This window comes from Miniopterus schreibersii (genome assembly GCF_964146895.1).
Source record: "Miniopterus schreibersii genome assembly, chromosome: 10".
Taxonomy (NCBI): Eukaryota; Metazoa; Chordata; class Mammalia; order Chiroptera; family Miniopteridae; genus Miniopterus; species Miniopterus schreibersii.
In genome coordinates, this window is record NC_138110.1 from 49,468,033 (window position 1) to 49,494,503 (window position 26,471).

The following is a 26,471-nucleotide window of genomic DNA, read 5'->3' on the forward strand; positions in this document are numbered from 1 at the left end:
AACAATCCTTCAGGCAAATTCCTCTAGAAGCTTTCCCTGTACACGCCTTCCTGACAGCTATGCGGTGTTCTCTCCCCGCCCTTCTCACGCGGGCCCCTCGGGATCTGCCTCCCTACCCCCACCCCCGCTCTGAATCCTCATTCCCACCCACCCCCTCCTCATTCAGCTGTGCAAGCCACAGTGGTTTCTGTTTATCTTCCTTGACTATACCAAGCTTGTTCCTACCTGTGGCTACCTGCATCTGTCCACTGCCTGGCTGGCTCTTTGTCACATATCCCGCTTCTTGACATTCTAGCTAAAGTAGCTAGCTGTCCAGTCTTTTTTCACATAATGCCCTTTTGTTTCTTTCTGAGCACCATCTCACTAACATCATTATATTCATTTACTTGCTTCCTAGTCATCAGCCTCCCCCCACACACACCAAAATGTCAGTGTTATGAGGACAGAACTGTGCTTGTCATATTCCCTGCAATGTCCTGAGGCTGACTCAGTGCCTGATGCAAATTGTAGACACCCACTTATCACAGTAAACCCAAGATACACATCCCCTAATAACAAAGTTACTTCATAGTTGGGCTGGAATGAGATTGGACCCTGTTCTTCACCTAGCTCTTGTTCTAAAAGAGAGGAAGAGTTAGGATGTCACCACCTTGTGACCTGACCATTTGGGACTTGGCTTATCTGGGACTATCCCAGCCTGGCCCGAGGTCAGGGTGCACAGTTTCTGTATCAGCCAGCGGAGGCTGTGCTCCATGCCCATGCCTGCCTTCATGAATGAGCTGTGGGAGTCAAGGTCAGCAACTAGAGTTTCTGCCAGGAAGTTACACACATCACTTCAACTCACATTGGTGAAAGCAAGTCCTAGGCCACTTCTAACCTCCAGGAAGCAGGAAGCTTCTCTCCCACCATGTGCCAGAGAAGGAGAAATGGAGTATCTGTGCCCAGACTACCCTCCACTTTATTTTTATGCTTTTTGAAACAGTCCAGAATTCCTGGGAAGAAAAAAGTTTTGCTCCTACTATCACAACGCACAATTCTGCATTTTGTACTCTGAGTCTTGAGGTCCTCATGTAGGTTCCTGTGGATCTTATTTGTAGAACTGAAGGTTTCTATTTCACCCCCTCCCTTCATGGCAGGCAGTGGCTTCTCCACTGCAGCATTCCCACACACAGGACAGAGTGAAGTATCAGCAAATGTCACTAAATAATAATCTAATAAACAAAGATCTGACTCCCAACTTCTGTTGCTTGCCCTACACCAGGTTCTGGGGTGGTCATCCTCTCTAGGCCATGGCTGACAGAAAGGATCCTTCTATAGCATTGGCTCACTTCTAGCAATGGGAGTCCCTAAATAATAGAGACAAGATGGTAGTGTTCAACTGTTAGGAGCAAAGTGGGTGCAATCATCATATAACCATTGAAGTCAAAGTAGCAGCCAGAAGGCTGAATAGTTCACTGGAATAATTAGCAGAATACCCACATTGGTCCCTTGGTTTGAGTGGTGAGAGTTTTCAAAGAAGTGAAGGTAAAGTGAAAGTCCCTGAAACTTCTCCTCACCCACCCACCTCAGCTAAGATAATAAATAACAATATCCCTTACCAGGGAAAATGGCAGAGATTAGTGCCATCCTTGAAGACCTAAAACATGTTAGCTCAGGTAGATATCCAACAGTTAGTTAAACTGGCACTATCTACCATCTTGACACCCCCTGGTTGGCAGTCTCTGAGATGGCCCCCAATGATCCCCTCTCCTTGACAGTGCGCTGAACCTAACGACTGACTACTAACAGGATGTGGCAAAAGTGATGGAATGTCACTTCTGAGACATGGCTTCTGTCTTGTATGGCCTCTCTAACCCTCTCATTCACTTGCTCTGAGCAAAGTCAGCTGCCATATTGTGAGGCGCCTATGGAGAAGCCCACGTGGCAAGGAACTGAGGAGGCCCCCACCCAAGAGCCAATGTGAAACTGAGTCCTCATCAAACAATCAAGGAAAAACTGAAACCTGCCACATGAGGGAGCTTGGAAGCAGGCCTCCCTGAGCTGAGCCTTCAAATTAAACTAGGGCTCTGGCCAGCCGAGTGTAGCACCACTCGTGCAGCCTGAGTGAGACCTTGAGGCAGAGGCACTAGCCAAGCCGAACCCACATCCAGACCACAGCCACTGAGATAACATGCAGCAACTGTTTTAACCTGCTAGATTCCCAGATAATTTGTTATGCTTAAATAGATGACTAATACAATCCCATCCACCATCTCTCCTCTGGCTTCTCCCTCGGTGGCTCCCAGTATCCCAACTCCTGCCCAGCATCCTTTGCTGGTGCATCTTAACTGTTAGGGTTTCCCAGGTACCAGGTCTGGGCCTTCTTCTCTCTCTCCTCTCTGCACTCACTATCTGGTTATCCAACCACTCCTAAGGCTATTTATGGCTGTAGCCCAAACTCCTTCTGGAGCCCCAGACATGAATGAATATCAAATGGCCTCCTAGATAACTCCACTCAGGACCCATGTTCAACACAGCCAGAAACAAACTCATCCTTTCCTCCAAAACTTCCTCGCCTTCCTCCTGCATTCTGCATCTCAGAGGTAGTGCCATCATCCGCCTGGTCACCTAAACCAGAATCCTGGTGTCATACTGGATGACTCCCTTTTGCTGTCTTCAATCCCCAAGGCCAATAGACTCCATCTCCTAAATATTCCTTGGATATTTTCAGTCTTCATCATCCCTCCTGCCCCATATTCTGGGTCCCATCCAGAGATGCTTGCTCATTGCACTGAAGTACCAAGAGGGCTGAGATCCAGCCTTGCCCTGCTCACCGAGGGACCTGTCTTAGCCTGAGCTGCCTGTAACTGGAGGAAAAACCACAGCAACCGCCTCCAACCTGGTTCAATCCACCTCCACCCAGAGGCAGCCTGAGGGATCTTCCTAAAACCCACAGAACTCGCCAAACCTGCTCAAAACCCTTCCGTGGCTCTCTACTGTCCTCAGGATAAAGCTCCAACTCGCTAGAAAAACTTGGAGATGGTGACCTTGGCTCCTCAAGTCTTGTCCCTTTCTACGCATCACAAGCTGTTTAACCCGGACTACGGAATTGCTTGCAGATGCTCGCTATCTCTTTACAAATGTCGTTCTTTAACCGGGAGCGTCCCTGTATTTTGCTCCCCTCCTTGAGGATAACTCCTCCGGTAATATCGGAAGTGGCTTCCTACAATTTCGGAGCATTTCGGCGCTTCGAAGTATTCAGCCTGAGAGCTTTTGGAGAAGCTGAAACTGATTTTCCACTCCTAAGACAGTTAAGACCTCCGGAAACAAAGCTGTGAACTTCAGTTGCCTCATCTATAAAACGGCTTGGTCACGCAGCCAGCAGCTGGGGCGGGTCCTCGTTGCCCGCACCCGCAACTTCAGCTCCCAAACCGCTGAGAGCGGCGGCGACGGCGGGAAGCCGGCCACGCACAGCTCAGCTGGTCCAGCGCCTCCAGCATCATTGGCTCGGCCCCACTGGCGTTGTGGGCGGGGCCTCCGGGCGTCGTGGGCGCGGCTCCCCCCGACCTGCCCCCTGCGCGCCCGCTCGACGCAAGGTGACGCCGACGTCATGACGCCCTGTTTCTTCTGACGCTTCCCGGGCTGACGGATCACGTGAGCCACTTTTCGCGCGAAAACTGGTTGTTGCTGGAGTTGCGGAGGAGCGCGGCGGTAACATGGCGGTGAGCTCGCGGGTGCGGGGCTTGCGGGTGGTCTCTGCGGCTCACAAGTCAGTACCGTCTGAGGCGTGGGCAGTGCGGGGCTGGGGCCAGCGACTGGGGCACCTCTGGGGGGTGGTGTCGCTGCGCATTTCTTAGTCCTTGCCCTCGCTGGGCTCATATCCTGCCCCTCCTCCCCCCAGCCGGGGATCGGTCCTTCGGCTGAGGCTGGGCCCCTGGGCTCTGGTTTGTACCTGATGTCTCTCGGGATCTGCAAAGCCAGCGTGCCCCGCACCGTTCGAGTCCTCCTGGTGATGCTGCCTCTCCCGCTCCAGCATGGGGACGTTGGATTCCCGAAGCCGAGCTCAGCCCGCCTGACCACTATCACACATTCACTCCGCACATGCTTGTTGGGCCCCCTCTCTGCGCCTGGCTCAGGGTGTAACCCAAGGCAGACAAGGTCCCGCAGCTTCGTGCCCTTCTTATTGTAATATTTTTGGTCTCTTTGTCTTGTTTATCGTCTGATCCTCCCACCAGTCTGGAAGCATCAGGACCTCTTATATTTTGGTTGCTCTTGTATCGCAGTGCCTGGCACAATGTGGGTGCTCAAATGGGTGGGAATGCTTGCTTACAGGGAGGAATAGACGATAAACAAGTTACATGAACATGCGAGGTTTCCTCAGTGAATTGTCATGGAGAAAACATGGTATTGTGAGTGACCAGATGTCTGAAGAAGGGATGTTTGAGCTGGTTCCCATGTGTTAAGAAGCCATTGGCTCAGCTCAGAGGGGAGCCTTCTGTGTAGAGGGAACAAACAGCAAGTGCAGTCTTGAGGCTGAAAAGGATTTGGTGTGGAGGACAGGATAACTGGTGGGGAGGATAGGCCACCTTATAGAATGCGAAGTCAACCCTCACCCTCTCTGTCTTCCCTTGCAGGAATCATCTGAATCCTTCACCACGGCTTCCAGCCCAGCCCGCCTTCGGCAAAGCAATGATCCTCTCACTTCCAGCCCTGGGCGAAGCTCCAGGCGCACAGATGCCCTAACCTCCAGCCCTGGCCGTGACCTTCCTCCCTTTGAGGATGAGTCTGAGGGGCTGTTAGGCACAGAGGCACCCCTAGAGGAGGAAGAGGAGGATGGAGAGGAACTCATTGGAGATGGCATGGAGAGGTACTTTCATTCAAGACCCTGCACTCAACAAATAGTTTTGTAGAGAGCCCATTGTGTGTCAGCGACCTTGCTTTGGGTGCTGGGAAAACAGACAAATCAGAGCATGAGAGCATGTTGGTTCAGGATATGGGGGAAGACAGACAGCTTCGTGGGGCCACAGTGTAGGTCCTTGTAACTTGCTGTATCTAAGACTGCACTTAAGGCCAGGGTAAGCACCACCTCCATGAGATGTGTGCCCCAGGGGATAAAAGGGGTCTCTAACCTGGTAGACCATATCAGGGATGTCAACTGGGAAAGACAGGAAGCAGGCAGCTGAGTGTTTTTCTGCAACTTCAAAGAAACAGGAGTGGGGGCTGATGAACCAGGATTTAGATTCTAGTCAGCAAACATTTATTGTGCCTAATCTGCACCAGACTCTGTGTTAGATACTTTCACGCTTAGTAAACATAAACATGTATTAAAGGTTATTGAGGCTTAATGCTAAGATAGTGGAGTAAGCTTTGCAGGGAAGCAAAGTTAGATTTCTACTGCCTTACCCCCATATTTATAACTGGGATTTAGTAGATGCATCAGTAATAGAATTATGTGAATGCCCAGGAACCTCATGAACAGTCTCCTTTTGGGACTTTCTTTCCTGAGACTCGGGTTTCCAAAATTGGTGTGTGAGGACTGTACAGGCCATCCCACAGTCCACAGGGAATGCTTTGTGAGCCATCCCACAGACTGTCCAGGGCACTGTGGACCATTCACATCTTTGCTTTAAGCACTGACAATCAGGCTGGGTGTGCAGTACAGGCTAAACTGGAAGGAACGAGGAGTCTGGGACAAATCAACCCTGGACAGGTCCTTGTGCGCTGTGGAGTTGTTCAGGCAGTATACCCCTCCCTCATCCTCTACCCTGGTTCCACCTCCTTTCAGAGAACAAGAGGAGAGGCCCTTTGCAGAGGCCTCTGGATAGAGATATCTGAGGACTATCTGGGCCTAATTAGACTTTGTTTTTGTGGGTTTTTAACAAACATGTTTACTGAGCTATAATTTATATATTCTAAAATTTACCCCTTCTAAGTATACAGTTCAGTGTTTTTTAGTCAATTTCCTAAGTTTGGCAACCATGACCACAGTCTAGTTTAGAACACTTCCTTATTGGGAATGTTTATCCCAATAAGACCCCTTGTGCCTGTTTACAGTTAATCCTGGTTCCCATCCCCACCCCTAGGCAGTCAATAGTCTGTCTCTTTAGATTTCCAAATTTGGCCATTTCCCATAAATGAGATGGTAATACATGATTGGCTTTTGCAACAAGCCTCTTTCACATTGTATGGTTTTCAAGGTCCATCTGTGTCCTAGTGTGTGTCAGTACTTCATTCCTTTATGTGGCTGAATAATGTTCCATTGTATGGACAGACCACTTTTTAAAATCCATGATCAGTTGATGGACATTTGGGTTCTTTGCACTTTTTAGCATTAAGAATAATGCTGCTATGAAGTTTTTATGAGAACATGTGTTTTCAGTTCTCTTGGGCACATACCAAAGGGATGGAATTGCTGGATCATATGGTAATTCTATGGTTAATCTTTGAAGGAACACCCAGGCTATTTTCCAAAGCAGCTGCAATATTTCACATTCCTACAAATGGTGTATGAGAGTTCCCATTTTTCCACATTCTTGCCAACACCTGTTATTTTCTGGTTTTTGATAATAGCCATCCTAATGTGAGGTGGTGTCTCATTTGGGTTTTGTTTTACATTTCTCAGATGTTTAATGATACGGAACATCTTTTCACATGATTATTGGATATTTGTATATCTTTAAAGAAATGTGTTCAGATTTACTTTTTTGAGTTGTAAGAATTTTTTAAAGAGTTTTTATACTGGATACATACTTGCAAATATTTTCTCAGTTTGTGGCTTGTCATTTTCCTTTTTTTAATGGTATATTTTGAAGCACAAAAGTTTTTAATTTTAATCAAGTCCAATGTGTCAGTTTTTTATGAACTAATTAGAATTTTGCTGAGGACGGTTTATGTGACTCAGAATTCTTGAAGAGTCAGATACCTTTTCCCTGACACTTTAAGAATTCAGAAACACGTGATCCCAGACATCTGTATCTGGATTCTGTTACTAGCATCAGCAGTATATGATTACTTGTTCTGAAAATGTAGTTTGACAGAGTAAACAACAAGAAGAAAATCCCAAATAGTAGTAGTTGCTCTAATCACCACTTACCTGACAAAAGGGAGAGTTCAAGAGGATTATCCTGGGGAGGCATTGTGGCATCAGGGAACAGACTTTGCGATTTGTGGTTAGACTGTATTTTGGCACCCAACTCTACTGAGCAACCACTGGCAAAGGTGATATCATCCCCAATGCTCGATCTCCACATCCACATGGAGCAATGATGTTTACTTCCCAGCATTGCAGGGAGGAGTGCAGAACTTTGCTCTTCAGGGGTTCCTTGTTAAGGCATCGTTCCCCTTCAGATAACTGATAGATGACATTGTGGAAAATGACTCCTTGATGGCCTTGAAGAAACTGAGAGGCTTGAGCCAGTGGGCAGGCATATCAGAGAGGCTGGTTTGGCTAATGTCAATAGAAGACCTTCCCAGGACTTGAAGGGGTTTGAGGCGGCATTGTCTGAGAAGGAGAATTCCTTGGGGAAGCTGGGGTTGGCTCTCTGAAAGGCCTTTCTGTGTGAAGATTTTGTGGTTCTTCCAATTCCTCTTTCTTATTGGGTACTTAAAGCTGTCTGGGGAGCCCCTTCCCCCTTTTTATTGTGGAAAAGTACACATAACATAAAATGTCTCATCTTAACCATTTTTAAGTGTCCAATTCAGTGGCATTAAGTACACCCACATTGTTGTGTCACCATCACCACCATCTCTAAAATTTTTTCATCTTACCAAACTGAATCATACATTATTTGTCTTTTTATGACTGGCTTATTTCACTAAGCATAATGTCCTCAAGGTTCATCCATGTTGTAGTATGCGGCAGACTTCCCTTCCTTTTGGAGACTGATTAGTATTTCATTGCATGAATAGACACTTTGTTTATCCATTGGAGATCCTTTTGATCCTTCTGTGTTTCTGGCCTGAAAACTCTTCAGGCCTGCCCAGGCCCATGCTCCTGGGCCATTGGGAACAAGCCTGGTTCCTGGGTGGCATTTGGGTGTTCTTGTTTTTTGGGGTTTTTTTTCATACTAACAGGGTCCGTTTGGGGGGTCTCTCAGGGATTACCGTGCCATCCCGGAGCTGGACACCTACGAGGCTGAGGGACTCGCCTTGGACGATGAGGACGTGGAGGAGCTGACAGCCAGCCAGAGGGAGGCGGCGGAACGGGTCATGCGGCAGCGCGACCGTGAGGCTGCTCGGGGCCTTGGCCGGATGCGCCGCGGGCTCTTGTATGGTAGGTTGAGATGTTATAACCCCCAGGGGACTAGCCTTGCTTCCAGAGCCTCAGAGAGCTGGGAAGGAGTGCTAGGGAAGACTTCATTCCAGGATGTCCCTGTCGTCCTCAGACAGTGATGAGGAGGAGGAGGATCGCCCCACCCGCAAGCGCCGCCATGTGGAGCGGGCCATGGAAGACGGTGAAGAGGACGAGATGATTGAGAGCATTGAGAACCTGGAGGACCTTAAGGGCCACTCTGTGCGCGAGTGGGTGAGCATGGCAGGCCCCCGGCTAGAGATCCACCATCGCTTCAAGAACTTCCTGCGCACCCACGTGGACAGCCATGGCCACAATGTCTTCAAGGAGCGCATCAGTGACATGTGCAAAGGTTTGGATTCTGTACTCACGGCCTCTGCTCACCACGGTCCACCTTGCAAAACTATCCTGCAGAAAATTATCACTTTGGCCCTGTAACAACACATTAAATAGAGACACGGAGTGCAGGGAACATTAAATAACTTGCCTGTTGCTGGACAAGAGCTAGGATTTGGTGCCCACGATGTCCATCTTTCAGACAAATACAAAAAGTATTGCAAGTCTGCACTAGGACAGGACAGGGAGCACATCGCTACCACAGAAGTGTATTTTAACATGTTTAAAATTTGTCAGGTTTGCGTTGGCTGGGTGGCTTGGTTGGAGTGGTGTCCAGTACTCCAAAAATATTGCTGGTTCAATTCCCAGTTAGGGCACATACCTACTTTGCAGGTTTGATCCCTCGTCGGGGCATATACAGGAGGCAACTTACCAATGTTTGTTTCTTTCTCTCACTCCAGCCCCTCTCAAATCAATGAACATATCCTTGGGTGAGGATTTAAAAAAAATTTTGGCAAGGTTTATGTAAAAATCTGGATTATTACTTTGATCATAAAGTAGCGGCATAGTTCTGTGGGACAGAACTATTTTAAAAGGAAGCATGCAATTCTTTGTTTTCTGCTGTCCCCTCCACTTCCTATGTTTACATTTAACACAGTTTATTCCTTGGTTTCCTTCCTGGCCCTTACAGGCATTTCAGGTTGCAGCCCTGCTATATTAGTCACTCTGTATATTATTTACTTTCTCCAGCGACTTCATACTCTATGTGACATCCTCATTTTACAGATTGGGAAGTTGAGGCTCAGGATGTGTCACTGAATTTAAGTTACATAGCTAAGGCAAGGTGGACTTAAAAGTGAGAGCTGGGCTTTCTAGTTCAAAGTCAAGACCTTGAGAGGGCAGGCTCTCTCTGCGCGCAGTGAGACGAAGATCACTTTCTCTGGCTTGATACTTAGTTTAATTCCCACCTCTAGAGAACCGTGAGAGCTTGGTGGTGAACTATGAGGACCTGGCAGCCAGGGAGCATGTCCTGGCATACTTCCTGCCAGAGGCGCCAGCAGAGCTGCTACAGATCTTTGATGAGGCTGCTCTGGAAGTCGTTCTGGCCATGTACCCCAAGTATGACCGCATCACCAGCCACATCCACGTGCGCATCTCCCACCTGCCTCTGGTGGAGGAACTGCGCTCGCTGAGGTGAGCTGAGGACAGGGTGGCTTCCGAGGGTCCGATCCTTGGCACCCTGTGGCTCAGGAATCATTCAAGAGAGCTTTGACGGGGCAGTGGTGTGGGTGGTGGCTGCAGCCAAGGAGAGCCCTCAGCCATAAGTTCTGGCTTGCACAGGGGTGGGGTGTGACGGATCTGGTGGCGCCAGGTCCCAGATTTTTGGGATCTGATGTTGGAACTCTCTCTCATGCCGTCCTTAACCTCTGCAGAGGGTGTGGGTCAAACATCCGGGCTCTAGGCCTCTGATTTGCCGTCTCATCTCCACAGGCAACTGCACCTGAACCAGCTAATCCGTACCAGCGGGGTGGTGACCAGCTGCACAGGCGTCCTGCCCCAGCTCAGCATGGTCAAATACAACTGCAACAAGTGTAGCTTTGTGCTGGGCCCTTTCTCTCAGTCCCAGAACCAGGAGGTGAAGCCCGGCTCCTGTCCTGAGTGCCAGTCATCTGGCCCCTTTGAAGTCAACATGGAAGAGGTGAGTAAGCACACAGCACTGGCTGCTGTCTGTCCCTGTCTCAGGGGTTCCTGGTACGTAAGGCCTTCCAGACCTTTTAGGCAGTTTGGAAAATCAGCATGGGCAACTGAAGGAAGCAAGAGGGCATTGTGTACTGGCCAAACCATAGGGCAAACCACATCTGTCTGGCCAGCCTGTTTAGTTTTGCCCACATGGTGTTTTCAAAAATTCAAGCCAGTATTTAAAAATTAGTTGATTTTGTTGAAAACATCAAAGTTTATGGCTTCTTGTGAAAAATGGGAAGGTCTGGCTAAATTGGGCTGACTTCTTGCCCAGCTGCACCCTTAGCAGGGCACCTGCAGTCCCAGCGACACTTTCTCTTGACATTTCTGTCTTTCTCTCTGGTCTTTGGTTGGGGGCCCTTGGATTATAACCACCTTAGACACTACTGTGCTGTATTCAAGAGATGCTGCTGAAAGCTTCTGGGCCTTATGGCCCCAGGCATGTTACATATGCCTTTGTATTTTAAACAACTTCATCTGTAACATCATGGTACCTGCAGTGGATGCACAGATCTCCTTGTGCCTTGCTGCCTTAAGTGTTGGCTGCTAACCTGTACTGCTCTACACATCTGAGAAGTTCCCTAGCCATAGCCACTTTGCCAGAAAATGCCTAGGAAGTTGCGCTTGTGATAGCCCACAGCCCAAAACTGACCTGTTTAAGAGTTCAAGTACACCTTGCCTGGTGAGAGACATCTGTGAGACAAGACTTTGCCTGAGCCCATGCCTCTGTCCAGGCTTCTCTGCCCTGTCTAGCTTCCCTTATTTACAGATTGCACCTTTACAAAAGTCTCTTGCATAGGAGCAGAGCTTGAGGCTCTGCTTCTAGGGAACTTGAGACAGTAACTAGTAGAGGATTAATAATTATTAATTATAATTATAAACATTTCTAGAGTACTTTCTAGGTGCCAGGTGAAACATATGTAGCCTTTATCATACCCTATGAGACAGGTATTATTACCCTGTTTTACCAATGAAGAAATTGTCTGAGTTACACTTCCTGGCTGGAAGTGTAACTCAAAGGATTAGAAGTCTGACTTTTTGACTCAGAGCATACCCTTTAAACTGTTGTATTACATGGTCTTCTTATATAGTAAGTGAAATAAGGGACATTAAATTGCACGGCACAATGTTGGCACGTGATATTTGATAATTAGAGCCCATTCTATATGTAATTGGTTACTTAGGCATTGGTTTAAGTGTTTTGTATGTATGACTAGATTTAACCCTCACTGGGAGTTTGTATTTGGCAGTATTAGCATCTTCATTCTGTAGAGAAGGCACAGAGGGGCAGTCACCTGCCCAGGATCACACAGTGTAAACCACAAAGCCAGAATCTGAATCTAGGCAGCCTGGATCCATACACACAAGGGCTCAGCTCTGGCATGTAATAGGTGCTTGACCATCCAGGAGTCAGAAGGCATCCAGCGGGGTGGTTTTTGTGCAGGGACCTTCCAGTGATGTGCTGGTCACAGTGGGCTCACTGCCTGCTGTCTTTGGCTCTTTGTTTCCTAGTCAGTAGATGGAAATAACAACATTGCCTACTCTCCCTTATGGTGCTAAGGTCTCAAGGTAGGTGACATAATTTAGTGTTTGGAGGAGTACAAAATCTGCCTCACAGGGACAGGTCCCATGACTGTTTGTTTGTCCCTCACAGACCATCTATCAGAACTATCAGCGCATCCGCATTCAAGAAAGTCCTGGCAAAGTAGCGGCTGGTCGGCTACCCCGCTCCAAGGACGCTATTCTACTCGCCGATCTGGTGGACAGCTGCAAGCCAGGAGATGAGATAGTACGTGGCCATGAGCGGGCTAGGAGGGAACTGAGTTGCTAAGGAGATTGGTGTGAGCATTTGTGGTGGGCCAGGGAGGGGTCAATGGCAGCTAGGGAGTAGGCTGAGTTCTTGAATGACCCTTGGACTGGTTATCTGGAACACTGGGTTGAGGATTAGTTGTGCTTTGGTTTTGTTGAGTTTATCATCTTGATGTCTGTAGCATGGAAGACTTGAAGGAAAAGCCACTGGATGAAGCCAAGCATGGAGGTAGGGCTGGCCCCCCTAACCGTCTCCCCTTTCCCTAGGAGCTTACTGGCATCTACCACAACAACTACGACGGCTCCCTCAACACTGCCAATGGCTTCCCCGTTTTTGCCACGGTTATCTTAGCCAACCACGTGGCCAAGAAGGACAATAAGGTTGCTGTGGGGGAACTGACCGATGAAGATGTGAAGATGATCACCAGCCTCTCCAAGGACCAGCAGATTGGGGAGAAGGCAAGTTGAAGTCTCCCAGGGTACCGTGCTTTGTGAGGAATCCTGGGGCTCCTGGGGGCATTGTGGGTGCCCAGGGCTCACTGCCCAAGCCTTGGCTATTACTCTAAGCTGCCCTAAAACTTCAATCTTAATTCCCAGGTATTGGAAACTGAGGTTCCCTTATTTTACTCCCAGTGGCAGCTCCGTAAACTTGTCTTGATGGGGTTCCCCACACTCCAGGGGGAAAGCATAAATGTTGGCATCAGGAATTAGCCCAAGCTTGTGTCCTCACCCAGTTAGGACAGGGTTTCCCTTATCTTCATGCTTCCAGGGAAGCCAGAAAGAGTAACTCTTCTCTTGGCTGGTCGCAGAGGCAAGACAGTTGGATCCAGCACTGTGGGTGTGTGTCTCCCTCAGCACTTCCAGTGCTGATTTGCCATCAGAGGCCCATTCCCGGGGCCTGGTGCTTACCAAGCCGCTCAATCTGACCTGTGAGGATGCAGTGCCTTGCAGAGGATGGAAAGGTTGAGAATAGTGAAGGCACAAACATGCCACAGGTAGAAGCTGACTCCTATCAGCAAGATGTCTCCAATGTCTCTAGTTTCATCTTTAACATTCAGCAGTTATGTGTTCTCTCTCTCTCTCTCTCTCTCTCACACACACACACACACACAAATGGAGACTGTTTCAGTGACTCACCAGTTGAAATGACCTGAATTCCTGGTGGCTGTGTCTCCCAGTGCTCTGTGTTTATTTTTCAGTACATCGCCTGTATATTGCATTGTGTGCTTATCACTCAAAGTTTAGTCTCCTTCCATCACCATATATGACCTTCTTTACCCTCTTCAACCCCCCCCTTAACCCCCCCGCTGGTAACCACCATGTGGTTGTATATGTCATTGAGTTTTATTTGATTGTTTTGTTTGTTCATTTGTTGCTTTGTGTTTTATATCCCACATGAGTGAAATCCTATATTTTTCACTTTTTCTCACTTTGCTTAGCATGATATTCTCAAGATCTACCTATGTTGTCACAAATGGCAGTATTTAATCCTTTCTTATGGCTGACTAGTATTCCATTGCATATATGTACCACATCTTCATTCATTCACTCATTGAAGGACACTTGTGTTGCTTCCATGCCAGACCTGGCTTTGTGTTATATTTCTCCATCACAGCCCAGCCAGGAGCCAGACACTTAACGCCTCACTTGGATAGAGCCCACAAACACCTGTGAATTGGGTAGTGTTATCTCTTTTCCATTTGAGGAAACTGAGGCTCGGGCCAGCCAGAGAGCCCATGTGAGGTGTCTTCCTGCTGTTAGAACTTGACTTTTATCTCCTTTTTGCTCTTGGTCTGCAACCTTGGGGTAGTTCTTTCTGAACTAGGATGGATAAAGGGGTCTGACCAAAGTTCTTTTAAGTGTTAAGAGTTCTGTGATTCTCAGAAAGAGCCAACTAATGACAAGGCCCCTAGTTGTAGGGCAGGGCTTAATGCCAAGACCTGGTGGAATTGAAGCTACTGTAGAGTGGGTGCTTTGGGGATGGAGACTTCCCCACCCCCTGAGACTGGAACAGGACGGTTATCTGCCCACACTCAAGAGCAGAGGTCCTGTTTCCATAGCTCTATTCCTTCCTTCCTCAGATTTTTGCCAGTATTGCTCCCTCCATCTACGGACATGAAGACATCAAGAGAGGCCTGGCGCTGGCTCTGTTTGGAGGGGAGCCCAAAAACCCAGGTGAGCAGCCTCTGCAGGGAATTTAGTAGGAGCTAGATTCTACATGTCGAACAAGGTAGGTCTCTCTATTTAAAGCTTGTTAAGAGGTGGCCAGACCATGTGAGGCTTGGTCATTGTAGGGAGAACATAGCCTGTGGCATGGCATCTTGAGCATCAGTTGTCCCTAGCTTTCTACCACTGCCTTCCTTTGTGATGCACAAACTCTTTTCTTTGCTTCACTCTTATTTTTAAAACTTTTTTAAAAAGTTGCTTTAACTTAAAAATAATACATCAATTTTTTATATGATGTATTTTTTAATACATCAATTGTATTTATGTTACATTTTCTTCAATTGTTAGAAGTCACAGAAAAGCCAAAGTCACTGTTGAACATCACCCTTTTTAATCCTAGTCCCTTCCCTGTAGGTCAACTCTGCTGGTCATTGTGTTGTGTGCATTCCCAGACCTTTGTGTAGCTGCTCATAGACTTAACACATGTACTTAGAAAACACACCATTTCACACACAAAGATGCATGTTTCTCTTCACAGTTCCTGTATGTGTATATAAGTGACTATGTGTAAAGTATCCACCATACTTTTTCTCACTCAAGTAATACATCTTTGGTATCTTTTGATATTAGTGCATACTGAGCAAGTTCATCCTTTTAAGTTTCTGTGTCATGGTTCACAAAGCGTAATGTATTTGGTTATCCTCCTAATTGGAGAACATTTAAATTGCTTCCAGTCTTTTACATTTACAAAGAACATATTTGTGCACATCTCCTGTGCACCCATTTTTCTGGATTCATTGCTCAGAAGTGGGATTGCTGGTCCTAGGGTATTGCGTCCCTTTCTGGAGAGAATATTCCTTTGCCATTCATAATAGGTTGAGAAATTGGAGATAAGCCCTGTACCGCTCACCTCCCTTGTGACTCCACTCCCTCTCCTCCCATCCTTGCCTCCAGGGGGCAAGCACAAGGTGCGAGGCGACATCAATGTGCTCTTGTGTGGAGATCCTGGCACAGCCAAGTCTCAGTTCCTCAAATACATTGAGAAAGTGTCTAGCCGTGCCATCTTCACCACCGGCCAGGGGGCTTCAGCTGTGGGCCTCACGGCATATGTCCAGCGGCACCCTGTCAGCCGGGAGTGGACCTTAGAAGCTGGAGCCCTGGTTCTGGCTGACCGAGGAGTATGTCTCATCGATGAATTTGACAAGGTAGGTCCTGGGCCTTGTAGGTGATGGGATTTAGGGTGTGTTGACTTTGCCCTCAGTGGGGGACAAGTGTTAATGCAGCGTGTTGGGGAGAATCATGCATTTGACTCTTGCAGATGAATGACCAGGACAGAACCAGCATTCATGAAGCCATGGAACAGCAGAGTATCTCCATCTCGAAGGCTGGCATCGTCACCTCCCTGCAGGCTCGCTGCACTGTCATTGCCGCTGCCAACCCCATAGGTACACCAGACACGATAGCTGGCGGGGCTCAGGGCTTGCTAAAGGGGACAAGACCCAGAGAGACCCTGCCTTTGGGAATCAGGAACCCATAGAGCCCCTCATGCAGTCGCAGATCTGAGTTAGGAATTATGCAACAAGAAGCAGTTCTTTCCTGTGTGTCCTGCCAAAGTAGGAAAGGGTACCCCTGGGTTTTTGTTGAGCCTTGTTCTCAACCACCCGTGGCCATTCTTCTCGGAAGACCTGAGAGGAGAATCTAGGTCATGTCTAAACGTGGCTGGAGTCGGTTGTTAACCCCAGCCAGCAAGTGCTTAGAGCCCAGGCACCCTTGCCTGTCTAGTTGGCTGTTCCTGCTGGGAGACCGGAATGCTTTCTGTCTCGAGCCTTTCGGGCCATTGCTCAGGGAAAGCGCTGTCTCATCTCTTGTCTGAAGTACGTCCCAGGCATCAGGTGCTGAATCTCCACCCTCTTCCAGTTCCTCTGCTAAAGTTCTCTTCCCTTCTGTCACCGAAGCACCTTGGGGTTGAGAGAACTTGCTGTGGTTTGAGAAGAGAGGATCTGTGGGAACATGATCCCTGATCGGTTTCTTTGTGTTACAGGGGGCCGCTATGACCCCTCCCTGACCTTCTCAGAAAACGTGGACCTCACGGAGCCTATCATTTCCCGCTTCGACATCCTGTGTGTGGTGAGGGACACAGTGGACCCAGTCCAGGTACACAACCCCATGTCCCAGGTTCCCTGCAGTAAGTTCTGGGAACCTCTAGTGAGGTTTCAGGCCTATGTTGTGCCAGGCATAAGGAAAGGAGGCACCACATGGTCCATGGTGTGTTGTCCACTCTGGTTCTCATGTGCAAAAACCATCCTTGATTTCTCTTTCCTTTACTGTCCCCCCTTCCCAGCCACCCACCCAACACAGTCAACACAGTCCATACTCTACCACCACATTCTATTGGTCCCACCGCCTGAGTTCACTTGCTGCTTCCCTGCTATAACCTGAGTTCCAGCTTCTCTTGGTCTGACCGAAGTGCTGTGGTGTCTGGTGGTTAGTCTCCTGGCTTCCGCTCTCACGTCCATTTAGACCACTAGTTAGACGCCAGGCTGTCTTGAAAGCGTAAATCAGCTCATGCCTTTCCTTCTTAAGAACCTGCTAACAGCTTTCTCTGTAACTATCAGGGAACCCATCCTTGCTGTGGCTGCCCTACGAGATCTTCTCTGCACTCATCTCTTCTCCTTCCTTCCTTCACTTTATCCAACACCTTAAAGATGCCAGAGCTTCGAACTTGCTCTTTTTCCTTCCTGGAATGCTGTTCTCCAGGATTGTCAGATGACAAAGGTATTCTAGCAGCCTTAGCTGGAAGAGTCTTCTCAGACCCTCGCCCATTGCCTTATTTCTCTTCTTAGCACATGTTACTTTCTGTAGTTGATTTTTAAAACTGTGTCTTCTCTACCCTCACTAGGAGGTGAGCTTCATAAGGGCTCGGTCACATTTACCAATGGACCCGGGTACCTGGAGCTGCCTGACACATAGTAGGCTTGGGATATAAGTGTTGAGAGAACATTCTTCTGAAGCACATCAGCCTGTATTTCTTCCAGCTAGCTGACTTCCTCCCAGCCAGGCCAGGAGACTCCCTCTGCAACCTGCCCTCTTCCATCTTGTCTTAGGATGAGATGCTGGCCCGTTTCGTGGTCGGCAGCCACATCAGACACCACCCTAGCAACAAGGAGGAGGAGAGGCTGGGTAGCAGCCCAGAGCCCACCATGCCCAACACATATGGCGTGGAGCCCCTGCCGCAGGACGTCCTAAAGAAGTATATCATCTATGCCAAGGAGAAGGTCCACCCGAAGCTCAATCAGATGGACCAGGACAAGGTGGCCAAGATGTACAGCGACCTGAGGAAAGAATCCATGGTGCGGGCCCTGGGAGCCAGAGGGCTGGGCAGGGTGGGGTTGGGCAGGGCAGGAAATAGGCAGCAGCTTTCTCATTCTTGTGATCAGTTAATCCAAAAAGTACTAAATCAGGAAGGTCTTACAAAAGAAACTTACATATCTCATACATGAAGTGTTTTGTTTTACTTTTTTTTAATATATCTTTTTATTGATTTCAGAGAGAGGAAAGGAGAGGGGGAGAGAGAGAAACATCAATGATGAGAGAGTCATTGATTGAGCCCGCAACCCGGGCATGTGCCCTGACCGGGAATCGAACCCCGATCACCTGGATCCTAGGTCAACGCTCAACTGCTGAGCCATGCCCGGCTGGGCAGAAGTGTTTTGTTTTAGATGGCATTTACATGTGTGTTCATTTGTCTCTGTGAGTATAGGACCAAGGTCTTTCGATGGCCACTGTTTAAGTTCCATGTCGACTTTGCATAAATCTCACCCAAATGAACAGGTGCTCTGAATTCGTTTCAGTCCTTTCATGGTGGGATGAAGATTTAAAGGCAGCTTGCAAGCATTTAATGCAGAATTCTTGTAGATTGGTCCTTCTCACCCACCTAATCAAGACAACTTTTTCTTTTAACCTTTTAACTTCAAGTCTGCTCAGAGCATTCAACTTAGTTTTCATAGAAGCAACAGCTTATTTTCTCTGCTTAGTACATGGCTAACAAGGATAGCTGGCCACAAGTACAACAGATTCTGGGATGCCTATAAATGAACTGCTGGGAGCAGAATGTGTAGGTTGATGGTGGCAGGCCATAGCATAGGGCTCCATTGGCACTACCACACTTCAAGGAAGAACAGAAAGTGTGAGCTAACCTGGTGGCTCTGGTGAGCACTTCTTCCATAGGGTGGTTAGATGTGCCCTCTGAGTTTGGGCTGTCAGCACTGCCACTATCATTTCCTTGCTTCTCTTCTGCCTAAGAAGATCTAATGCTGTTCACTCCAGGCAACAGGCAGCATCCCCATCACGGTGCGACACATCGAGTCCATGATCCGCATGGCAGAGGCCCACGCACGCATCCACCTGCGGGACTACGTGATAGAGGATGATGTCAACATGGCTATCCGTGTGATGCTGGAGAGCTTCATTGACACGCAGAAGTTCAGTGTCATGCGCAGCATGCGAAAGGTGGGTGTGAGCTGAGGCAGGGTTCCTTTGGAGCTAAGGGTCAGCTTAGCACAGGAGGCTATACATGGCCATCTCGAGACACTGGCCACTGGGCTTGCAGTGCTGCCTGGCAGCAGAAGCTCCCTGATCTGGCTTCTCTTGCTGGTGGTGAAGGCAGGATGGCAGGAGTGGGATGACCACATCCTTCAGTGCCTGAGTGTCTTGGTAGGGAAGGATGGTGATTTTTGCTCTTCTCTCATGCAGACCTTTGCCCGCTACCTTTCATTCCGGCGTGATAACAATGAGCTGTTGCTCTTCATACTGAAGCAGTTGGTGGCAGAGCAGGTGACATATCAACGCAACCGCTTTGGGGCCCAGCAGGACACTATTGAAGTGCCTGAGAAAGACTTGGTTGACAAGGTATGGGTACAGATGGGAGGGGAGGGCAGGGTTAGCTACCTGGGGAGCTGTCAGTCATCTTTGGGGGCAAAAGATCCTTGCTCTGTCAGCGAGTGGGTGGACCTTAGATGAAAGCCGTTTATCGGGTGTTTATAATGGCAGAGCACATTATAATCCTGACAGCAGCCAAAAGAGGTAAGTCTTGTTACTGTCATCCCATCCTACAGAGAAGACATCACAGAGCACCTGAGTAGCTCTCCTAAGTTCACAGGCAGTTGACAGAGCTAAGATGGGAAGCCTGTGTCTAACTCCAGACCCTGACACAGCCAGCCTCTGCCCTGGTTGATTTTCCCCATAATGGATATGGGAGCCCTGCCCAGCCTGCAGTGAATGGGCCTTAGAAAGTGGACTGAACCCAAGGCTATGTGGACTTGAGCATTCTGGAATCCATTCCCACAGCTCACTTGACCTTTCCTCCTCTTAGGCCCGTCAGATCAACATCCACAACCTCTCTGCCTTTTACGATAGTGAGCTCTTTCGGATGAACAAGTTCAGCCATGACCTGAAGCAGAAGATAATCCTGCAGCAGTTCTGAGCCTCCACAGCAGCTTCTCCATTCTGGCTGGGAAGCAATTTTAGTGCCCATTTCCCTCCATGCTTCAGGGATGCAAAACCCAAACGCCAGGGGGCACAGAATGTGCTGGGGCCAGGGCTGGCAGCTGAACCATCTGGCTTTCCCCAGTCTGCTGGGTTTGGGTTGTGGCTGGGAATGTTGCTATTTATTTCTTAGGCTCCCTCTCTGCTTCTCTCACCATCTTGGGTGGGGATGCTTTGCCAGTGTTTCTTTTTCAACTGCTTGGTAACCCACCATTTACAGATCCGCCTCCACTTCATCCTGGATTGAATCTAGTATGTTCAAGATACCCACAGCGTTTTAGATGACTGAGCATATAAGGGTGTTAGGAAAACTGTTGCCTTCTTGGCTTGAGTTCTATGTCCTGGCTACTTGGGCCACATTGGCTAAGGAGCAAGTTCAAGGTATTGGTAGTGTTTTTCTGAACTCTGTCCTGCAGGTAGATCTAGGCCTCTATGAGTGGAGAAACCGTGTGGTCAGAAAAGAGTGCAACCCCTCTGTAATGACACAGCTTGGTTTCCTGTTGGAGGAAGAGTCGGAGGGGTTGATATGGTAATGAAGACTACCGCTCATACCACTAACCCTTGCTGTGTTTTTTCTCCTACCTAATCATTTCCCCATTTTCTCATTGTACATTCATTTATGTTTTTGTGGTTTAAATTTTTAATAAAATCTAAATATTATCTGTTGGTCTCCATTCTGCCTTAAAATAGTGCAGCTTTCCTAACTTCCCTTGAAGGCCCTTTCTATCTTCTGCCTTTGGTGTTCTGAAGGAGGTAGATGAGGCTAGAAGAGCTGTTTTGTTTGTGGATGTGAAGAAAGCCAAAACTGTGGCTCTCCCTAGGGAATTCAGTTGGCAGTTGCTCTCTGTATGATCCCTCTGTGGAATCCATGGGAACCATAGAACAGATTTGTGTACCAGGAGGGACTGGAGGTAGCCTGACCCTGTTTCTGATTGGAACAACACTGTTGACTAAGAAATGTCTAAACCTATAGAGAATTTTTATGAGTTTATTTGAACCAAACTGATAATTGCTAGGAAACAAAATTGCAGCAAATTGAGAAAATGCTCTGGAGAATGGCAGCTTTACAGTTTATACATTACAGTCAAAGGAGGAGGCCTAAGGAAGGTTATATGAAATTCATTGGTAGGTTAGGGAGGCAGGAAAAAGCAAAGCCAGGACATCTCTGAGATTGGATAACAAGTAAAATGAGGAGACAAATACTTCTATATTGGTGGGTATGGGATAGTTAACATTTACAGCACATACAGATGGTATTTGGGCAACAAGATAACGAGGGGCTCCTGGTTGGGTGCTCTGATGGAAGACATTCCAAAGATACGTTACCACAGGTGCAAAAAAATAGGCTCAGTTAAGGTAAAGATAAACCTTTGTCAGGGCAGATATTGGCCTAGGACATGGCTACCCACCATGACTTGATTTTAGTTAGGGAGTTGTAATTTCAGACGATCCTATGCGGTTACGTTAGGTCTCTGAGTTTGGAAAACCTGCCATGCAGGCCTCCCCTGAACTTGTCAGATTTAGTATGTGGCCTCTTTTTTGTCAGCATAGCCATCCAGCCTATACCTATAAATGCCAAGCTCTGGTCAGCTGCTCTGTGGATGGGCAAATACCTGCAATTTTTAATAAGTTGTTTGTTTGTTTGTTTTTACCTGAGATGCAGTGGAAATGTCTGCTTGCAAGATTTCTCTCATCTAAGTTTTCCCTTCTGGAACCTTCCAAGATGAGCCCTTCCTATGAAAGCCATGCAGATATTTGATGAGTGTGTCGGATTCAATCAGTTCCACAAATCCTTGAGAGCCTAATAAGCCCCAGGCCCTGAGGGGAACAAGTCAGGCATGGTCTCTGCCCAGCTGGGGGCTGAGGTAGACTAGTCAGTAAAGGGAAGGAAGACTGAGGAAACAATCCAGTACTATGGAACCGAATTGGAGGAATGACTGAGGAAGTCACCCTTGTGAAGGTGGAATCTTCATGAGGAAGACTAGGAAGAAGCCAACCTCAAGGAAAGAGTAGCTGTGGCTGAGGCAGAGCAAGAGGTGACATCAGGGTTGGGTGGAACTAGACCATGCTGGGCTTGTAGGCTGAAAGGAAAACTCTTCTGTGCACAGAACAATTCTGACGGCTGTGTGGATTTTCCAGAGCAAGCAAACAATTCTACAGTCACAGACCAAGTGTTCTACAGTTTAACTCAGGTCTGACACTACCAGGAGTCAGCACAGACCCCATAAGTTAAGGATTCAGTCCCACAGGGTGGCACCCATTTCAGACGCAAGTCACAAGTCGTGGGCCTCCAGGTCACCCACAACATCTATCAGATTTAGCTACATATTAGAGGTTCCCATGACCCCCCTCCTCCAGTTTCATAATTTGCTGTAAAGGCTCACATAACCCAGGGAAACAGTTTACTTACTATTATTGATTTACTTCAAAGGACATATTAAAGAATACATATGAACAGCCAGATGAAGAGATACATAAAGTCTGGAAGGGCTCCCAACGTAGGAGCGTCCCTATGTTAGCGGCTTTGTGGGCTCTTGGTTCTTGATGTTGCACAGGAAAGATTTCAGGTGGTTTTACGAGTCTAGGTGGTTTTGAGAGTATGTTTATTAAAGCTGGGGACAGTGAAGCAAAGGAAGGGCTTATGATAGAAGAGGGCCTGGCCGGCGTGGCTCAGTGGTTGACCATTGATCTATGATCCAGGAGATCGCAGTTTGATTCCTGGTTGGGGCACATGCTGGGGTTGAGGGCTTGATCCCCAGTAGGGGGCGTGCAGGAGGCAACCTATCAGTGATCTCTCATCATTGATGTTTCTGTCTCCCTCTCACTTTCTCGCTCTGAAATCAATAGAGATATATTTTTTTTTAAAAAGAGGCAAAAGCATAGCAATAGGAGTGAGCTCAGACTGACCTGCCTTGGCCCTTTGGTGTAATGTGAGGAATAGTCAAACTTAGATGTGGCTGCCTTGGCACTTTAGAAAGAAAGTCACAGAGGCAGAAGAAGTGAGCCAGCTGAGCTGCATGGACTCAGGAAACAAGTTACTGAGGCAAAAGAAGGGCCCTTGGAGTAAGAAAGCAAAGAAAAGCACCCTAGGAAAGGAGGGAAAAGGTAGGTGTACTAGAAGGAGCAGAGAGCAAACATGTACTGGGTCCTTTTTCTTAAGGGTTTTTATCTGTTTTATAAAGGTGGGAATTTTAGGGGAGGTCTAAGGGTAGGATCTCAATAGAATATTCATCAGCTTTCCAGATGTGTTTTTTAATATGCTGATGCATCAAAATGAGCCTATAGGGTCAGGGTTATGATCTCTACTGATTGGTCAGCGCTAGGGTAGGGCGTCATTGGTCAGTGCATCTGGTCCAGATGTCAGCCCTGGTGTCTCTTCATCTGGTTTTGCTGCTTTTCTGGGCCTGGTGCTGAAACAACTGAGCCTAGATGTTATCTCTAATTTAACCAAAAATATCTCAGTGGTCAACAGACCCAAGGCTTTTTCTTTTTAAGGTGAGAGATTCCAGGTTATGTTTATACCTAATGAGAATGGCACAGAAGAGAGAGAGACACACTGTCAGGAAAGAGATATTTTTAAATGGAAGTTCTTGCAAAGGAGACAAATAATGCAATGATGCGTGCAAGTGGAGGAAACTGGCTGTGATAAAGAAGAGCTGCTTCCTTCATTGCAACAGAGGAAAGGAGATAAAATGATGGGTCTAGATGCACCCTAGTTGTCTCTTTTTCAAGCCAGATACTCCCAGCTTTAACAGTTGTTTTTTATATCTTCCTGGATTTCTCCTTTGTGACTTGGTCCTTCATTAAACAAACAAAAAAGGGTTCCTGTAAAAACATAATGTTGAGAAAGATCAAACAGTTCAGAATAGCAGGACCATTAATTTCCTTGTTCTGGACACTGTCCTCATTTTAAGCCCAAAATTGCTTTACGCTTTGTAGTCATTTCCTATTTGTCAGCTTTTTGTGTAAACTTATAAACTAGGCCTTTTCTAATTTGTATTTGGATAGAGAATAGCACCAAAACCCACAGTCAACAGGACTCAATTCAGTCATTCTCAATCATATTCGGGCCGTCTCTGGGGTGGCTTCTCAAATCTGCTGTGCTAGCCCTAAGTCAGACGTCCACCATCTGCCACTGGGCCTCCTGCAGCAATCTCTCCACTGGCTGTTTTGCGCTTTCTTCTATCACTAGTCCTTACTCCCTGTTGCCCTCAGAATTGTCTAAAATATAGCCCTAACTGTGCTATGATTCTGATATAAGAAATGAATTTCCAGAGAATAAAGTCTAAACTGTTCATCATGACCTTCAAGATCCTTCATGACCAGGTCCTCACCTTCCTTTCTAGAACACACATTATCTGTTGAATAAAATGGACTGTGAGGTTTACATTGACCGCAGGCTAAATGAAATGATGTAGTCCTATGAATTAAGAATATCTTTACCTAAAATTTCTAATTTTATGTACTGCTTTTCATTATGTTCTTAGACTTGTCACTTTTCCCTTGTGTTTCACTGCTTCATTTATAATATAAGGGCCTACTACTTTGTTTGCATTAACCAAAAATTCAGTAAAAATTTCAGCTAGTAAGTCAGCTATCTTTTTAACCTTGTCTTCTGCCTCATCCTAATCATTAAACTATCTCCTAAATTTGATATGGCAAGTACTATCATACTGAACTACCTTTTGCTCACGTTCTTTCCTTTGATTAAGACCCATTTCCACTCTATCACCCGCTATCCAAATTCCTATTTCTCCTGTCAACATAAGAAATGTTCCGACCTGTAGAGATTTTTATGAGTTTGTCAGTGTAAGAAACATTCAAACCTATAGAGAATTTTTGTGAGTTTATTTGAGCCAAACTGTTGACAATTTCCAGGAAGCAAAATCTCAACAGATTGAGAAAATCCTCCAGAAAATGGCAGTTCTGCACCATATTTTATACATTACAGTCAAAAGAGGAGACATAGCCCTAGCTAGTGTGGCTCAGTTGGTTAAGCGTCCTGTCCTCCCTGGCACCAGCTCCATTCCCCGCCAGGGCGCATGTGCAGGAGGCAACTGATCGATGTTTCACTCTCCCTCCCCCTTCCTCTCTCTCTAAAAAATCAATAAAAACATTTTTTTTAAAATGAGAGAGAGATGTGTGTTACATGAAATCCCTTGGTGATAGATTAGGAAGGCAGGAGAAAGCAAAGCATGGGGGGATGGAAGGGAGACACACAACCTCTGGGATTGGTTAAAAAGTAAAATGATAGATACTTTTTTTTTACACAGGTCGGTCCAGGATAGTTAACAGTCAACAATTAACATGATAACAATAACAATGAGGGGTTTTGTGGTCTCTGCTCTGATTCTGTGACTGTGCTTTGAGGGGGTCCAGAAAAGGAACTTACTTTGACATTCCAAAGGTATGTTATTGTAGATGCAAAAAGACAATAGACAGGCTCAATGAAGGTAAAGATTGACTTTTGTCAGGGAAGAGTCTAGCCTAGGACTACCCACCATAAACTGCTTTTACTTAAAAAGTTTTAATTTCAGACCATCTTATGTGGTTACTTTAGGTCTCTGAGTTTGTAAGGCTGCCATGCAGGCCCCCTCTGAGCTTGTCAGATTAGTATGTGGCCCATTTTTTGTCCACACTCCTAAGTATTCCTGGAAGAGTCCTTTGAGATCCTCTACAATGCCTAGTGATAGAGGGGTGAAGATAGAATTTGAAAAAAACAGATTCAGTATAATAATTTATTTTAAAGAAGTGTTTTCTGAATATACTATATATAAAGTAAAATTCCACAAAATTATGACTGCTGGAGCTAATAAAATTGCAGTAATTCCAAAAGGGTTGGAACTTTTCTGTTCTTCAAAGAGGTTGAGCTCCTTTCTAACTCAGGAATTACCCATGTGCTTTTCTTTCTGCCTGTAATGTTCTTTCCCCAACCCAACCTCCTACCTATTCATCCTTCCAAGTGCCAACTTAAATGCGTCTTCAGGAAGGCAGGTGTGAGCCTTCTGTTCCATACTGTCTCATTGCCCCTTCTACTTCTTGACAGGCCTCACTACAGCTGTAATTACGCAGTCAGATATGTGGTGTTGATTTCTCTTTGTCTTCTTCACTAGACCAAACTATGAGGATGGGGGTGTGACTTTTGTTCACTACAGTGGTGTGTGGCACATGAGTAAACTTTAGTTGCCACAGGGACAAGAGACTTAACAAAAATCGAGAAACCCTGCCCTAGGGACTCTACAGAGCGCACCCACACCTGGGTCGCTTTTCCTTGCCTCTCTCCGAAGCTCCAAGGGCCCTTCTTTTGCCTCCGTAACTTGTTTCCTGAGCCCAGTTCTTCTAAGGCTCACTTCTTCTACCTCTGTGACTTTCTAAATAAACTTTCTCTTATATGTTTGAAAGAAAAAAGAAACACTGCCCTAATAACCCAAAGCCCGCTTTTAAAGGATAAGGCGACTGGGACCCAAAGGTTCGGAGAGGTTCTCTCAGGGTCTCAGAGCCAATTCCAAGTAAGGATGTGCACCAGACTGGCTCCAAGTCCCTCCCGCGCTCTCTCCTGGCCCAGGGCCTCTGCCTGTCCTCTCACCGCGGCCTTCATGGCTCACTG

The 26,471-nt window shown here is 47.0% G+C and overlaps 1 protein-coding gene across 1 annotated transcript; it reads left to right on the forward strand.

The window, feature by feature from the left end:
* Nucleotides 1-3,580: 3,580 nt before the first annotated feature.
* Nucleotides 3,581-20,525, forward strand: MCM2 (minichromosome maintenance complex component 2). The gene is made up of 16 exons (XM_081150175.1): nucleotides 3,581-3,701; nucleotides 4,614-4,846; nucleotides 8,076-8,251; nucleotides 8,364-8,621; nucleotides 9,580-9,799; nucleotides 10,097-10,304; nucleotides 12,000-12,134; nucleotides 12,422-12,613; nucleotides 14,236-14,329; nucleotides 15,275-15,525; nucleotides 15,639-15,765; nucleotides 16,362-16,474; nucleotides 17,425-17,670; nucleotides 18,647-18,829; nucleotides 19,073-19,228; nucleotides 19,692-20,525. Exons 1-16 carry the CDS (start codon nucleotides 3,696-3,698, stop codon nucleotides 19,800-19,802), a joined length of 2,709 nt encoding a protein of 902 aa, XP_081006301.1. The 5' UTR covers nucleotides 3,581-3,695; the 3' UTR covers nucleotides 19,803-20,525.
* Nucleotides 20,526-26,471: the final 5,946 nt, after the last annotated feature.